The sequence below is a fragment of the Mastigoproctus giganteus genome, chromosome 11 (genome assembly GCF_048544385.1).
Source record: "Mastigoproctus giganteus isolate SK-2022 chromosome 11, ASM4854438v1, whole genome shotgun sequence".
NCBI classification, from domain to species: domain Eukaryota; kingdom Metazoa; phylum Arthropoda; class Arachnida; order Uropygi; family Thelyphonidae; genus Mastigoproctus; species Mastigoproctus giganteus.
The window spans coordinates 45,001,598-45,020,195 of NC_143585.1; the positions used below are offsets into that span (position 1 = coordinate 45,001,598).

At 36.5% G+C, this 18,598-nt stretch overlaps 1 protein-coding gene across 1 annotated transcript in view; it reads right to left on the reverse strand.

Moving 5' to 3' along the window:
* Positions 1-1,220: 1,220 nt before the first annotated feature.
* The window catches only part of RhoGEF2 (Rho guanine nucleotide exchange factor 2), a 764,869-nt gene continuing 747,491 nt past the window's right edge, over positions 1,221-18,598 (reverse strand). The window contains exons 41-42 of the mRNA XM_090384978.1: positions 12,560-12,785; positions 1,221-2,417 (exon numbers count right to left, since the gene is read on the reverse strand). Of these exons, the coding sequence (XP_090241104.1) occupies positions 2,014-2,417; positions 12,560-12,785 (630 nt within the window). The 3' untranslated portion in view covers positions 1,221-2,013. The remainder of the gene's footprint in view (positions 2,418-12,559; positions 12,786-18,598) is intronic.

Genomic DNA, 18,598 nt, shown 5'->3' on the forward strand with positions numbered 1-18,598 from the left:
ATATCAAAATGTCTTATGATGTCATCTGTATTTATAAATGAAACATTTTTATTTAAATAGAAAATAAAGATAAATACTAAGAACATTTGACAGGACTTGACTCGTTAAGGCAACTCATGAGGGATTAAGATAAATGAAGATATATTTTTCTGAACAAGAAAAAAAAAAAAAAAAAAACCACTTTGGGTGAAATTATTTACAAGTCCTAAATTTAAAGAAAAGAACATAATACAGGATATTCTATTGAAAAATGGGGGCCTTTAATCATAAACTTAATAAATTAATAACTTAAAGAGCTGGATTTACTTTTGTTTTAATCACGCAAAATAAACAATTTTAATTGCAACTAATGTTAAGAAAATATGAAAATAAATATCTGACAAAAATGGTTCATATGTTAATAATAATGTATTAATGGAATGCTTCATAATCAAATTTCTAAGCAACTGAAAAATCTAATATTCTTGGTGTAACTTTATGTTATAAGGTACTTTTTTTAAGATACTGCAAATATATGTCAGATGACCTTAAAAGGAAATCAGGGAAATTATCAAATTATGATTAAGAATATTTTCTCTACTCCCACAAATGGAATGTAAATAAAATATAAACAAATTTTAGGGAAAATGAAATTATTATTCTAAATCTATAATTTTCATTCTTTTTACATATGGTTTAATAATCATCACTCGAGTTTTTTCATTTTTTTTTTTTTAATTTTGGATTTGTCTTATTTATAAAGATGAATGTAAAACTAAATAAATACATTTTGAGGTTCTGCTAATTTTTGTAAGAAAAATACAAAACAAAAACTTTACAAAAATGACACTGACTGTAAGTAAATTCCTCCTCAGGCAAAATACTTCGACTTTCAGTTCTGCTTACTGTTGTTACACATTTTGCTTAATTATGAATCAACTAATTCTTCCTTAAGTATTCATTCTTGACTTCTGTTTATGTACTAACACAAAATATGGCAACTACAGCATGATTAAAGGAAGTGAATTGCATGTTTATTAATGCAATTAAATTAGAAGCACAATGAGTTCATCACATATAAAATTTACTATAATATTTACAAGCATCATTTGAATGACACTAATAACATGCAGGAACAGTCTGTAGACCACCAACACAGGAGGAGGGATAAAAAAAAAAAAGAATTAAAAAAAAAAAAAAAAAAAAAATGGGGGAGGAGGAGGAGAAGAAGAAAAAAAAAAAAAAAAAGCAGAAGTAAGCAACGATACCCTTTTCCCTCTACATTAGGCACAGAATTGTCAACCACAATTCCTTCATCAATACTAGTGGCTGTTTGAATATCTACAAAGAAGCCTCGATATTCCTCATTAAAAAAAGGAACAAGGCCTGACTTCAGGTTTGGGCCTAAGAAACTAGTCATGCATCTTATGGAACAATTCACAATTTACACACAAGGCCCTGATAATTGTTCATATAGCTTCAGCACCATAAAACAATATCCTGATTAAAATGGTCTATGAACCTGGCAGCTTGGATTGTACTCAAGTTAATTTTCTTTTACATCTAGGATAAGCAAGGCAAAGAAGAAAGTTAGCCCTTCAGTTTCGCTAATTACAACAATGACAAGGTAGTGGTGTTTTTACAGTTTCTACTGCAATATTTAAACAATGGCATGATTTGTGCTACTGTAAAATTACACGTTTCCAAATAATTTACAAGTTTGGTTTCACTGTCTTTAGATAAAACATTTTACAAGTTCAGACTGGCCATCAATCTGAGAAAGCTGCAACACACTTCATGTGACACGCAGCAGTAACCACTAGGGCACAGCGAGTACCCTGACATCAGCATTGTAACTGGCTGGCTAATGGACACCGTGTCTTCGTTGACTTGTGCTCTTTCTGGCTGCATTGCATGCCAGACACCGGCTGAGCCAAACCAGTTAACAATCTGGATAATACCCACAGACAGAGATGTACATCTCTTCAAGAGAGGCATTTGACATAGATATTATTTCTCTTAAATTTCTGCCAGTCAGAAATATATGGGATCCACAGTCTTTCCCTTACTCTCAATAGTTTCCTCTGACTGTTGGTTAGGAGATAAAGAACCACCATTGGAGACAGGCTCTATTAATGTAGAATCTTCCTGAATACTATTTACAATAATCTGTGGAGAGGTGTCAGTACTCCTTGATTCAATCCTGTCAACTATGATTTCATGATCAGAGTCCAGATCTGTTACCTGACAATTTGGGTTAATAGGTTCCTCTGAAGGTGCATCAACAAACATTTCACTCATGCAATCTTCTGGAGGATATTCTTCATGGCAATGTTCACATTCCTGATCTGGATCTTCATCTTCTTGTTGCTGTTCTTCTAATTCACTATAGATAGCAGGTTTATCCTTCAGATTCTCTTTACTTGTTCTTTCTAAAACTGGGGGGGGGAAGCAAGAGAAAGAAAAAATACTTGAACTTGCATCAGTTGCATAACAGTTTGTATAAAATCCTAAATTAGAATTTAAACATTTTCAAAACATTTTTTTTTAAAGAAAGTAAAAATAAGTTTCATATGAGGTTTATAAGACAGTTATTACAATTTTTAGTCAGGTCAAGAGGAGATAAATTTATTACACAAAATGTAGAATGACTAATAATGAAAACTATATACATTTAAACTTATTAATGATTCATTTCTAACATACAAAACAATGTCTAAATTATCAGGTTTAGGAATTCCTAGGAATTCTTAGGTATTCACAGAATACCTAGACATTTTGGTAGAAATTTTTAAACCCTTTTTAGATAAAATAAATATATATATCATTTTATTTATTTATTTATTTTTTGTTTCTGCAGGTCTGCAGTAATTTTTGAAAATAAACTTGAACAAGGATAATATACCCACAAGAAAAGTAATGAATGAATTGCAAGCTAATTTGAAATTCTGTCAGAAATATTTTTTAAAACTTTTCCAAAAAACCTATGGAGAATCTTCCGTTGCAGATACAAAAGATCCTCCATAGATCTGGGTGCAGAAGGTTTGTAAGTTCAAAGATGAAAGAACAGATAGAATATTGCCTGTCGAAGTCAATAGTGATAGTCATATAGTGCAAGGAAGCCACAGGCTTTTGCTGCACTGGCATAAAAAAAAAAAGTAGATAAGAAAATACAAATTATTTTGCTTCCCTCCTCACATAGGTAACTATCCACTGACCTACGAACTAATTCAAGGTGTCAGCTTCAACTACCTGTGAAGGAAACCTGTTCTAGAATCCATGACATTCAGCAGTCACGGGCTTGAACCCCGTGACTGCTGAATACGGTGCTGTTTCTTGTATTCTGTCTATTTTGTGACATTATTATAGCTAAAAGAAATCTTCCTACCATCTAGTCTAAATCTCTTCCCCTCTAATTTGAATTTATGCCCACAAGTTCTGGAATTCTCTATAACAGTGAAAATTCCACCTTCATTCATTTTATTAATCCCTCTCAAGAGGCCTGGCCTGGCCTTATAAACATCAATCTGGTTTCCAAGCTCTGTAGCCCAGATATTTAGAGTCTTTCTTTATCTGGTTGCCCTTTTGCTGATTTCACAGTGTGAGCAGTCAGTCTTTGGACCCTTTCAAGAAGTCATTTTTAATTCAACCCCACCTACTGTATAATTTCTTTTGGGGTTGCTATTCCCCAAGTGTATTTTGCGTGGACCTTGGATTTTGCTGTATTAAAACACAGCTGCCACCTTTCTGACCATTCTTGCAGCATATTCAAGACATCCTGAAGGAAGGCTGCTTGGTACTGTTCATTAACTACTCTACCAATGTTTACATTTTCTATAAATTTTGACATCAAGCCTTCCATCCCTTTGTCGATGTAGTTTATGAAAATCAGAAACAGCAGTGGTTCAAGAACTGATCCTTGGGGATCCATGATTCTGACATTAAACCAATGTGAAGAATATCCATTAATCACAACCCTCTGCCTTCTGCTCTGCAGCCACCCAGCAATCGATCTTAGAATTTTTTCAGTAACCCCAACATGTTCCAGCTTATACAATGAGCTCTCATGAGGGACTGAGTCAAATGCCTTGCTAAAATCCAAATAAACTAAGTCAATTAAACATGATTTTCCCTTAACAACACTATCTTGTGTGTTATTAAGAATATTTATCTGAATGACCCTGGATTGCACTGTTAATCATTGCCTCTAAGATTTTCCCTACCACTGAAGTCAGACTAATTGGTCTGTAGTTACTGATTTCACTGTTAGAACTGACTTTATGTATTGGCAATATGTTGGCACTTCTCCAATCCAAAGGAATCTCTCCCAAGTACAAAGATGACCTGATAATTAACTTCAATGGTTTAATACACTCCCTGGCGGCCTCCTTCAAAATTACTGGTTATATGCCATTGACTCTGGGAGCCTTACTTGCCAGTATGCTTGAAAGATTTTCTAATAAAATAAACAATCATTTGTAATTTTGAAATCACTAATTTCATATAACTCAGCCTCATTCGTAGAGCCTCTTCTCAGCACGAAGGGTCTTTCTTCAGTAAAGAATTCACAAATCATGTGTTCAATTCATCTGCAACATCATCTGGGTTGTCTAAGGGTCTGATCTGATTCGCTTTTTACTTCCTTGTATTCATATGTGAAAAATTTCTTGCCCACATTCTTTGATCTCTTATCCAGTGCTTTTTCATACACAGCCTTGGCCTTTCTAACCTTATCTGGGGCACTATTACAAATCAACTTGTAGCTGTTGCAGGCTTCATCTATAACCGAGTGGTCAGATGCGCGGGTGCATAAGTACATGTGCCCCGAGTTCAAGCCCGTGACTGCTGAATACGGTGCTGTTTCTTGTATTCTGTCTATCTTGTGAACTCCTCTGACTGTTGGGTCATCCCGGAGTATAAACAGAAAATTTATTTATTTATTATTACTTTTCATAGTTCTGTAACTATTGCATGCTATCTTTTTTTATTCTATTCATCTATCTCAGCATCCTCCTCCTGCAATATTGTCTTAATGGTATGTATGTGTTCATGGCTTCTGTGATTTTTGCTTTAAAGGTATACCATAATTCAAGTATATTCACCCTCACTCTGCAATCTGTCCAATTAATAGATGCCATATATCATCTTAAACTGTCAAAAGTCCCCTCTTCTGAAATTAAAACCTGTGCCTTCACATTAAACTACTGCAACATCTTTATCTTCCAATTGGTGATTGCATAATTATTACCTGCCAATGATTCTTGTATTTTAAGCCCCGTGATGTCATCTAATTCATGAGTAATGATGAAGGGAAGGAATATTCTCACCCCTAGTATTATCTCTGACATGCTGGTACAAATAATAATTATCTGATTTCTTTCAAAAAATTTTTCCCCAAGGTGAGTTCCCTACCCACTTAATCCAATCAATCTGGAGCACACTGAAGTCAACCATAAGACATTTGTGCTTGGCTGCCCATTCCATTTGCATGTAAAGACTCTGGTCATATTCTTCACAATCTTCTGGTCTGTAGATTACTCCCACTCTCATACCTTTGCTTCCAACTAACTCACACGACACAGGTTCTATGCTGGTAGATGTAACTTCAGACTCAGCAAAAGCTGAGTTTGCACTTAGGCTGCTTTTAATAAGAAGCATGATACCACCACAACCCCCTCCTATCTTTCCTAAATACATTATACATACCATAGTGGAACTTGTCATCCCAAATTTCTGGGTAGCACCACGTTTCTGTTAGCCCTATTATGTCAAACATTAGTTGTCCTAACCAGGAGTTTAAATTCAACCTTTTTATTGACAACACTCATTCATCCATTTTATTGACTAATAAATACCCATGAATACACAGAGGTACTGATATCTTGTAACTTTATACATAAGTTTATACCTAAACATAAGTTCAAGATTTGCTAATAGGAAGTAAAACAAAGCTATTAAGTGGTTATCATCCAACTTTATGAAAAAGTTACATTACTCCCAGATGGCCATTTCAACTGAATAACACATTGGCAGAGAGTTAGGCATAAAAAAAATTTTAAAAATTTTCTTACTTATCGTAAAGTGAGTACAACCACTAGTTCCTAGGTAAATGACAAATTTCATTTAAAGTATGCAGGGTAGGGTGGAGAAAAACCTAACTTAAATTTTATGAAAAGCAAAAAGAAAATAAAAACAGAATGATCACTTCTCAGCCTCACTGCTGCATGGCATGAGAAGTGGAAAATAGAAAGGTTAAAAAAAAATTTAAAGCCAAGAAAGAAGAAAAAAGTGTTATTCAGACACTGGGTTTGTGATCATTTCCGATAATTACTAGTAGTAGTAGCATGTGGAGCAAGAAAGCAAGTGTATGAGCTAATGCAGCATCAGCCAAAAAAAAAAAAAAAATTTACAACACAAATTCCCCTAAATGTTTGTCCAATTAATTTTTGAATTTATTTAACCTATCAACTTCCACAACAACAGATGGAAGTTTGTTCCAGCAATTAACCACCTGCTGGCTAAAGGCAAGTTTCCGCACATCTATTCTACATCTGTCTTTCCTCAATTTGAATTTATGCCCCCTTAGGTTCGTAATCTGAACAAGTGGAAGAATCCCATCAGAATTCAGCGTGCTCAACCCATTCAAGGCCTTATACACCTCAATCAGGTCACCTCGCAGGTGCCTAGTCTCCAGCCGCTGCAATTTGCAGAACTTAAGCCTCTCTTGGTAAGAGGATTCCTTCATTCTCCTCACCAATCTTGTTGCCCTTCTCTGTACACACTCAAGCAAATCTACATCCTTCCAAAAATGAGGCCTCCAGACCTGTATGCAGTACTCAAGGCGTGGCCTGATCATTGCCTTATACAGAGGGACAATCACCTTTTCCCTGCTAGCAAAATTCCTATACATCACTGACAAAACCCCATGACCTGCCCTGGCAGCCTGTCTGCATTGCTCAGAAAACTTCATATCTGACTGCACAATTACTCCCAGGTCTTTTTCATTTTCTACCACCTTAAGTGTAGTACCACACAGTTGGTATGTTCCTCTGGGGTTACTTCTACCCATATGCAGTACTTGGCATTTGTCAATGTTAAACTTCAGTTGCCACTTCTCAGCCCATCTGCTCAAATTTTCTAGATCCTGTTGCAGTAGCACACTGCCATTACTGTCATTAACAACCCTGCGAACCTTTGTATCATCTGCAAACTTCAACACTAAGCCTGATATACCTTCATCAATATCATCGATAAATATACAAAACAACAGTGGACCAACACCGAACCCTGTGGGACTCCACTAATAACATTAGTCCACAAAGAGCAGCACCCACTGATTACCACCCTCTGTCTTCTCCCACTCAACCATCCTTTTATCCATTGTAGCAATTTACCCTTAATACCATTCTGCTCTAATTTGTACAGTAGTCATCCATGCACAACAGTGTCAAAAGCTTTCCTGAAATCCAAGTATATGATATCAAAATTATTTTTTGTACCCAGTTCCTTTGTAACCACATCATAATAACAAATCAAATTTTTCATACAAGACTTTCCTTAACAATGTTAGGGTAGCTAAGAATAGAAACAGGTGCAGGTATACTTGCGTGTACACCAATGCTAGGAGTTTAGTAAATAAATTTGATGAATTTGAGGTATTGCTCAAAACATCGAAGGCAGATATTGTTGGGATATCAGAGACGTGGTGTCACACAGATATAAGGGATGCGGAACTGCAATTTGGGGAGTACAATGTCTACAGAAAGGATAGACAGGATAGGAAGGGGGGAGGTGTTATGCTATCAGTTAAGAAACACAAAAACCAAGGAAGTGAAGCCAGTCGACATCGCTGGACAGTGCAGTGTGGAGTCAGTTTGGTGTGACATAAACATTGGGAGATCAAAATTGAGAGTAGGAGTGTGCTATAGGCCTAATGACTCTGATGAGTATAATAAGGAACTGTACAGGGAAATAGAGTGGGCCAGTAAATCAGAGTGTCTTATAATGGGAGATTTTAATTTCCCAGATATTGACTGGATTTTGCTGGCTGGTTACTCACACACTAGCAGGGCTTTTGTGGATTTATTGGATGATTGTTTTCTACATCAGCATGTTCGGGAGGCAACTAGAGGGAGTAATACTCTTGATTTGATTATCAGTAGTGATTCTTCATGCATTAAGAATCTGCAGATAAATGAACCACTAGGTGGCAGTGATCACAGTGTGCTGAAGTGGGATTTACTCAAAGAGGTAACTACCATTAGGGGTAAAGGGAAGGGTTATTGCTTCCGTAAAGGTGACTACGATGGACTGAGACAGTATTTAAATTCTATACAGTGGGACCAACTGATGATGTTACCAACAGCAAATTCAAAATGGGAAGCATTCAAAGAACTTATCTTGGAAGCTACTAGGCTTTACATACCAACTAAGAAATATTGTTCAAGGTTTAGGCCAAAATGGATGTCAGATGAACTAATGAGGCATATGGCAGAGAAGAAAAATGCATGGGATACATACAAATTAACACATGACACAGAAGCCTATGATAGATACAAGTTGATATTGCATATCAACTTGTATCTATCATAGGCATCCTTGGCAAGGGATGCAAAGAAAAACAGCAAAGAGTTCTTTACTTATGTAAACTCTAGAAGGAAGGGGATGAATCAGATTGGTCCACTTGATATTGATGGGTCAAGTGTTGATGATCCTGCTCAGGTAGCTAACAAACTAAATGAATATTTTGCATCGACATTCACACATGAGGAGTTATTCAGCGAGGGGAATGCCAGAGGTGTATTCAACTCTAGCAGTAAGCTACAGAATCTTGAAATAACTGGGAGTAAAGTGGAGGAGAAACTGTTGAAGATAAACACAAGAAAGGCACCCGGGGTGGATGGGATCTATCCAGTTATATTAAAGGAGGCAGCAAAGGAAGTAAGCAAACCCTTAGCCATAATTATGAGAGCTTCCTTGGACTCAGGGGAGGTACCCATAGACTGGAAATGTGCAAATGTGACCCCAATTCACAAAGGAGGATCAAAGGCTGACACAAGTAATTATAGACCTGTGAGCTTAACTTCTGTTCCAGGAAAATTAATGGAGGCACTGGTTAAAGAAGCACTGCAGGATCATTTAGACAAGACTTCAGTTATAGCTCAGACACAGCATGGTTTTGTTAAGGGGAAGTCTTGCCTGACCAATTTGATTGGATACTATGATGCAGTCACAAAAGAACTGGATGCAGGGAATAACTTTGATATTATATACTTGGATCTTAGAAAGGCTTTTGATACTGTTGCACATGGAAGACTGCTACACAAATTGGAGCAGTGTGACATTGGAGGCAAATTGCTGCTATGGATAAAGGGGTGGTTGAGGGGGAGAAGACAGAGAGTGGTAATCAATGGACACTGCTCATCGTGGACTGATGTTATTAGTGGAGTCCCTCAGGGCTCAGTGTTGGGTCCATTATTGTTTTCTGTATTTATAAATGATATTGATGATGGTATATAGGGCTTAATGTCCAAGTTTGCAGACGATACAAAGGTTGGCAGGGTTGTCAAGGACACTACTGACACTATGCTGCTGCAACAGGATCTGGAAAGGTTGGGCAGATGGGCTGAGAGGTGGCAAATGAAGTTTAACATTGACAAATGTAAAGTACTACACATGGGAAACAGCAACCCCAGAGCAACGTATCAACTCTGTGGTACAACACTGACAGTGGTAGAGAATGAAAGGGACTTGGGGGTGGTTGTGCAGGCAGATATGAAGTTCTCTGAGCAGTGCAGACGGGCTGCAAGAGTAGCTCATGGAGTATTGTCAATGATATACAGGAATTTTTCCAGCAGAGATAAGGAGGTGATTATTCCATTGTATAAGGCGATGGTCAGGCCACACCTAGAGTACTGTATACAGGTCTGGAGGCCTCATTTCAAGAAGGATGTAGAGCTGCTGGAACGAGTACAGAGAAGGGCAACAAGATTAGTGAATGGAACAAAGGGGTGCTCTTACGAAGAAAGGCTTAAGTTTTGCAAATTACAGTGTCTGGAGACTAGGCACCAGCGAGGTGATCTGATAGAGGTGTATAAAGCCTTGAATGGTTTAAGCATGCTCAATGCTGATGGGATTCTTCCTCTAGCTCAGAAAAATCACCTGAGAGGGCATAAATTCAAATTGAGGAAAGACAGATGTAGGATAGACGTGCGGAAATTTGCCTTTAGCCAGCGGGTGGTTGGTTGGTGGAACAGACTTCCATCCCTTGTGGTGGAGGTTGATAGCCTAAATAAGTTTAAGGCTCAGCTGGACAGGTATTTTGAATGAACAGAGGGGTGAAGTGGAAGTGGGTTTTTTTTTTTTTTGGCTGATGCTGCATAAGCTTGCTTTCTTGCATCAAATGCCTCTACTAATGCTAAATGCTAATGCTAAATGTATTTATAACTAATTATTCATTTTTAACGATTAATAAATAATCTTAAAATTTAACAGTTTTTGTTTTTCACAGTTCCTCCCTAATAGGCATAAAGTGATTAAGTTAAAAGAGTTACGGGTTAAAGATCAGCAAAAAAGAATACTTTCTTTTCTTAACATTTATTATTCCACTTCTCATACTATTAGGCAATGAGGGCTGAGAAGTCCTCATTCTATTTTCATTTTCACAGTTTTTGCTTTGCCTTAGCAAAATTTAAGTTGTTATTTTCAAAGAAATTACTCTTATCTGGAATAAAATGGTTATGCACACTTTTATAATGAATGGGTTTTAAATTTTTTTCAATTTTTAGTTAATCAGCACAGAATTGGCTGGAACATGGTAAAAGTTTTACAGAAAGTTGGCCAATAGTTATCACTTAATAAACTAGTTGTTTTAGTGTTCCTGTACTTCAGACTTTTGGCAAAGGTATGAAATCATGAATAATTGATGTAACTAGTAGTATGGTATCAGTTACTATTCTGGAAGACATTACAGTCAGAATTATAGCAGAATTATAGGGAATATGCTGTAATTCTATTTGTAAATACTGAAATCTACAGAACTACTCACATGCTAATCTGCATGACTACCCTTGAAATCACCAATTTCTGCACATGTGATTATGCAATTGACTGTTTCAACCAAAATTTCTGTGCCTGCAGGGAGATATTTTCTGCAGTTTAAAATTAATTTTTTCATAACTTTAACTCCCTCCACTGTTGAAAAAGATATCCACTAAATTAGCTAACATGTCGATTCACCTATTTAACTTAATATTATCAACAGACATAAAACACACTTGACTGCAACCCTTAAGAGAACAAAGCAGCTTCCTTTATTAATGGACTGCAGTTCTTCAGTACTGTTCAACATTATTACGGAATTTATTGAAATACCTATATTAAATTCATACAATTAATTTAACATGGGCGTTGCAATAAATACAAATCAATTGTATGCAATTAATGAAAATATGCTTTTTGTGGAGGAATAAAAGTAAATGTTCAAGTGGTTAAGAACATGCTGTGCTAAGTCTTTCTTACAGAAATGGTGTTTTATTTATTAATGTTGCATTTCAGTTGATTACAAATTATATAATGCATTTCAGCAATTTCTCACATGATTTTTAGAAAAACAGCTAAATGATCTTATCTTTAGGCTGCCATATGCATTCTGTGTTGAAGAATTTATTTAAATATACAGTGAAACAAACACAGAAATATTAAATAAATCAGAAACTTTTTAATTAGATTATGACAAAAGGCATTCACTTTAATGCATCTTAATAAAGCACAAAGACCAGACAAATTCTGATCTCAAATAACAGTTACACAAATTTGTTCATGAATGGCCAATTGACATTTTATAATAAGTTGGCACATACCCTAATAAGGTGTGTGTGTGTGTGTGTGTGCGCACACATGCACATGAGAAGGGTGGGGCCACTTGTGATTAGCAACCCTCCTGCCTAGAGAATCCTAGGTGTTTATTCTCTCCCCCACCCTCAAAAGGAAGCCCAGACCAGGACTGGCAGATGGTTGATCTCAAAGCATATTTTGGTTGATTGCAGTGCACAGAAAATGTAATTTTCTGGAGAATACTAAATGTAAGAAATCTCAATTACTTATTTAATGTGTTTTTAATAAAAAATTAAATTATGTTATATAAAATACTATATAAAATTATAATAATTCTACAACTAGTAAACTTTATTTATAATAAAAAAAATTGATAGGTTCTTCTTGCTGATCTAGATCAACTGCTCATGAAAAAGAGCAAAGATAAGGATCAAAGGTGTGTACAGGCAGTGACAGTGATTCCAGCTTGCACCATTATACTATTACCTCTAAATATGTTTTTCTGTGATGTTGGCTGAGCAGAATCAAGTTCTGTTCCTTTGAGATGAAAATACATTTAAAATCTGATTATTAAATCATAGTATCATAGTAGAAGTGTTGCTGCTTATTCCAGAATCTGTGTTTATGCCAGAATAAACAGAATAACTTTAAAAAGAAAAACTATAATTATATTTTAAAAATTTAATTGTTTAAATGGAACAAAACTAAGAGTAACTGTTACCAACCCAATTAAATTGTAACATACCTGGAAAGAAATGATGATCGTGAGGTTCACATGCTCCTTCTGAAGTGGAAGAAGCAATAGAAATAAAACTACTTGGACGTGAATGTGAAATGCTATGATTACTGGGTGACTGGGATCGAACACTACAATGTCGATGTGCCTCATGTAAGAGGTGCAGCTGATCCCTGGAATTATGTAATTCCTTACGCAGTTGCCTGCGCTCCTCTTCATGTTCTGTGATGACTGACTGCAAATAAAAATATGATAATTAAATAATAAATCATTTCACCTTGGTAAAAACTTAGTAAAGACATACATTCAGTAAAATTATTTGGTCCCTATAAAACAATAGTGCTAATCAGTATATTTTCTAAGCAGATATTATCACAGTATTCATTTGGGTGAACCTTCACCAGTCACTCCCTGTGCTTTTGCACATATGTGACTTTAGCGCATCTGTGTATATCAACTTCATCTAGTTGGTTAATATAAACAGCAACACAGAGACTTCCATCTTTGGGACAACACAAATGAAATAAAACTAAAAGAGGCTTGACTCGATGACCGTTTAGCCTCACAGTGGGGATAGGCACTCATGCCCCTCCACAAGGAGGTAGGTCGCTACTATCTATTAAAACCACTTATCATTATCTACATCTTGTAGACATACTACTAGCTGATATTGTGGATAATGGCGTGTGAGGGCCATTATCCACAATATTAGCTAGTAATAATTCTTAGTCCAAAATAGAATTGTGCACTTGCAGGATGTATCTTCATACTGTAACTGGTGTCAAACACACACAAATCAATTGATCACAAGTGACTAATCACCACACAAAGTCAGCTCGCAATGCTAAGGTGTTACACAGACTGATTGAGACAACCCCAGAACCATAGATGCTGCCAAGAGGGATCACCCCACAATCAGCTACAAGTCATCACATTTCAGTCTGCATGTGCACCCCCCCCCCAATCATGCCACATCAGCATCAGCCATAGTCCATTCTATGTTTTCCTAAATCCAATGCTCTGCTGAATTTCAGACTTTTTTTGTTAGTAGCAGCATGACCCTGCACCTCCAGCAGCATGTATTTAGGGTCACTATTCAGGTTTCAACAATCTCTATAAGAGTAGCCTTCCCAGGAGAGTGTCTGCAGAAGGGATCACCTCTACAATGTCTGGCTACAGAACTGTACACCATGCAGCAAAAGCACAGTGTGGGTACCAACAGGTCCCTAACTCTGTGATGTCATCTGAGGTTCAAATCACAAAGTTGTAGTCAACTGTTCTCTGTCTTGTTCCTAGTGAGTACAGTTATTTCAGATTGCTTCCTGACTTCACTCTCCTTTATTTGATCGGTAACAACAGCCTTGATAATTACTGTCTTTGGCTTTGGATGCTCCTGCTGAGTCGCAGCACAAGCAACCTCAGAATATGATATTGTCCGGGTTCTCAATGTAGGTCTTCATCACTACATCTTCCAATTTGTCCTATAAGGACAAAATACTATTAATGTTCCTCTTCGACAAGTTCAGTTTATTAAGCATTATGATAGCCCTTAATTTGATTCGAGTTTCTTTAATCATTTCAAAATCATCTTGTTCCCAAGACACATCATGCTGAGGTCCAGCAGCAAAGTCTTCAGAGTGGGGCACTCCACCAGTACCAGAGTCTTGATCTTGTACTTCCAATTTGGAGGCTACCTCTGCAGCCCTGGAATGCACATTTTTCTCATATGCCTTAGGTCAAAGTCATAATTTTCGTACTTCATCACCTTTGGTGTTTTCCTCAAGGATTGGTATTCATTCCAAGACCACAACCATGGCCTTGGAACACATCCTTAATTATGGTATTTACATTTAGGTGAGCTTGCATCAGCTACCCCCAAGGCTTCCTGCCTATATGCAGCTAATGACTCTCGTCTGAACAAGAACAACTATTGTCAGTTGTTTAATTAAACAAACAAAACAGACAACCATGGGTCAAGCTAAACATAATGTAAGTAAAAAGTTTAATGCAGCAATGACCACTGCCTCATGGTGGGGACAGGCCACTCACTCCCTCCACCATGAGTTATTGTCACCACCAGCGATGAGCTGTGAATATTTTAACAATGGGCTCACAATTTTTCAAACTTTCTACCGAGTAAATTTGATTGGCCATGGAAGTAATGTCATCTGTGGCTTCCACCAGAGGCACTTCCCATGCTCACACTACTAGTAGTGTGATTAGAGTGCATTACACATTTTTGTGTGGCTCGATATGGTTATCTCAAGCCAGGTGAAGATTCAGGGAGGCGGACAGATGGGACTTATTTCCCCTTAACCATGCATATAAGTGTATGTGTATAATGTTCCTAGGTCTATCTAAAAAAAAAAAAAAAACCTGGTTGTCATGCCTCCCTTTATGATTATACCTGGATACAATAGTGTCTGGAGTTCTAACTTTTAGGAATTTTTGAGAAGTATGACATCAAAATCATATTTCCTGAAGTTACTACTGCAGTAAGTATGATTGCAGCAATACATGCATATATCATATGACTACGACAATACAAGTATTTATCATATGATTGCAACAATACAAATATTTGTCAACAATTTCTTTTTTTTTTTTCGTCTCGCATTTTCGTTACATTCCATTGTTAGGTGCCCCTAACAGCTGCGTATGTCGCTTCAACTACAAGATTGGCACTTCAATCGACATTTTCCAGAGACATTTAGATAGGTTGCAATATACATCTCTTATTATAGTTATCATAAATCCATTGTATCTTGTCTTCCAGAAATTATGAAAATTTGTGAATGATCAATAAAATATTTACAATAAAAAAAACTCTTTTATTTCATAATCAATATATACAAATCAAAATATCTAAAAGAAACGTGAAGGATGTTTCACATAAACCATCTAACACATGTGCTCGGCATAGGTGCAACTTTTTTATTTTATTTATTTTTTTTTAACAACTAGGGAAATATAATGGATACATATTTTTCATGATATAGTTTTAATATTGTGAATAAAAAATAACATGAAATATTTCCCATATCACAAATAACATAAAAATATCCCATATCACAAATAACATAAAAATATCCCAAAACATTCCACAATATAAAAACAAATATTACATAAAAAAAAAAAATTATTGCACATAATATTCAAGAAAATTTTATTCTTTATTAATCTATGTTGTCGATCTTCTGCTTTGCTCAATAGCTGAGCGATGATTACAGAGGAATGATTTGACATAACGATCCGGATCAAATTGAAGCAATGATTTTCCATTTAGATGCATGGTCATCATAATCTGCAACGTGTTTAATTATCAACATTACTCATTCATTTATACAATATTATTCATTACGCTGAAAGCTAGCTCAGCTTCAGCACTGCTAATCACAATGGTTTCAAAGGTATTTCTGGTTTTCTTAATTGTAAAGAGAATTTGGAAATTTCACTCGATTTTAAAGATAAACTGTCTTCGACAAAATCGTTAATTTTTATTTCATATTTTATCAGAAAACTTATATTTCTTATTTGGTTTTTACTATTTTGCCACCGAGACGAAAGTTCTTTCATATTCCACAATTTCGGGCACCATATGGCTTAATATCTAAGTTTGCAGATGATACAAAGGTTGGTAGGGTTGTTAATGACACACTAAAGACAGTATGCTACTGCAACAGAATCTAGAAAAGTTAGGCAGATGGCCTGAGAAGTGGCAACTGAAGTTTAACATTGACAAATGTAAAGTACTGCATATGGGTAGCAGTAACCCAAGAGAAATGTACCAACTGTACCAAATGTACCAACAACAGAAATGTACTACACCCAGGGAGGTGGAAAATGAAAAAGACCTGGGGGTAATTGTGCAGTCAGATATGAAGTTCTCTGAGCAGTGCAGATGGGCTGCCAGAGCAGCTCATAGATTTTTGTCAATGATATATAAGAATTTTGTTAGCAGACACAAGGAGGTAATTATTATTATTAGCCATATGGTACAAGGAAGCCTGAGGCTTATGCTGCACCAGCCAAAACAAAAAAAAAATTCCCGAGTTACCCTGAGAGAGAGAGAGAGAGAGAGAGGAATCACCAAGAAAGAGAAGAATGATGATATCCAGCTCAGAACCCTGGGGTGAATCCCTTTGCATAAGGCAATGGTCAGACCACACCTTGAAAACTATGTACAGGTCTGGAGGCCTCATTTTAGGAAGGATGTAGAGTTGCTAGAACGAGTACAGAGAAGGGCAACAAGACTGGTGAGAGGAACAAAGGGGTTCACTTACAAAGAAAGGCTTAAGTTCTGCAAGTTGCAGCATCTGGAGACTAGGCACCTGCGAGGTGATCTAACTGAGGTATTAAGGCCTTGAATGGTTTGAGCAGGCTCAATGTTGATGGGATACTTCCGCTTGTTCAGACTAAGAACCTGAGGGGGCATAGATCAAATTGAGGAAAGACAGTTGTAGAATAGATGTGTGGAAGTTTGCCCTTAGTCAGCGGGTAGGTGATTGCTGGAACAGACTTCCATCTGCTGTTGTGGAAGTTGATAGCTTAAATAAATTTAAGGCTGAACTAGACAAACATTTGGAGTGACTGGATGGGCGAAATGGGAAGAGTTTTTTTTTTGTTTTTTGGCTGATGCCGTATAAACTCTTTCTTACATCATATTCCTCAACTAATACTGATATGTTTAAAATTTCTTTCAATTCCTCATCGTCAATGTTATCATTATTTTCTTTATTTAATTTAAAAGCACTCTCTGTTGCATTAATAACTTGCCATGAGATAATTTTGTATAAATGTGTTCTTACTTTCAATTTTGATTCTTTCAAATTCTTTCCACTTCAACATGCTCTCAATTTTAGCTTCATAATTTCCTTCAGAATTTTTCAAATTAGCAATAGCATTGACAGTTCGAATAATTAAGTTATTTGCTTTTACCATAGTGAGTCTGTAAAGCTTCTGAAAAGGTAAGAGAGCTCTTGCAGGATGTCTATCATTAGTGCTAAATTGTTAAGAAATTCCACATTAAAATTCGGTTTAATAATCCTGAATATTTAACTTCTGATTCAAACTGTTTGCACAAAGTGGGATAATTCCTCCAACCCACAATTGCCATCTACAAGCTACAAGCTGCTCATTGTGGCCCAAACAAACGACTGATCTTTATAGTTTCCACATCAAGTTCTTCAGCAATCATCCTTAATTTGTGCTGGTTTTTTGGAGATTGATGATAAAATGCATACAGTTTTTTTTTTTTTTTTTTTTTAATTATTGCTTGTATGTCAATATACTTTAGAACATTTTCTGCACAGTGCAAGCCTCAAGGGGTGCAAGCCCTAAGAAAGGCACCTGGGGTAGATGGGATCTATCCAGTTATATTAAAGGAGGCGGCAAAGCAACTAAGTAAACCCTTAGCCATAATTATGAGTGCATCCCTGAACTCAGGGAAGGTCCCCACGGTCTGGAGATGTCAAATGTATCCCCAATTCACAAAGGGGGATCGAAGGGTGACACGAGTAATTACAGACCAGTTAGTTTAACTTCGGTTCCAGGTAAAATAATGGAGTCACTGGTTAAAGATGCTGTTTGTTTGTTATTTGGTTTTTAGGAGCATTAACAACTAAGGCCATATTGCTCCAGGATATGCGGTGGTCATTCCCTGACCTTTCCGCATCCTCCGTATTTGGTGGTGACGGGCTCGAACCCCAGTCTAATCAAGAAGCGTGTGCTACGCACTGCTGCTCCTTCCCACCTGGCTATGGAGGTGCCGGTTAAAGATGCATTGCAAGATCATCTAGACAAGACTGCAGCAATAATTCAGACACAGCATGAGTTTGACAAATTTGATAGGATATTATGATGTGGTTACAAAGGAACTGGATGCAAAAAATAATTTTGATATCATATATTTCGATTTCACGAAAGCTTTTGACACTGTTGCGCATGGAAGACTATTGTACAAATTGGAGCAGAATGGTATTAAGGGTAAGTTGCTACAATGGATAAAAGGATGGTTGAGTGGGAGAAGACAGAGGGTGGTAATTAATG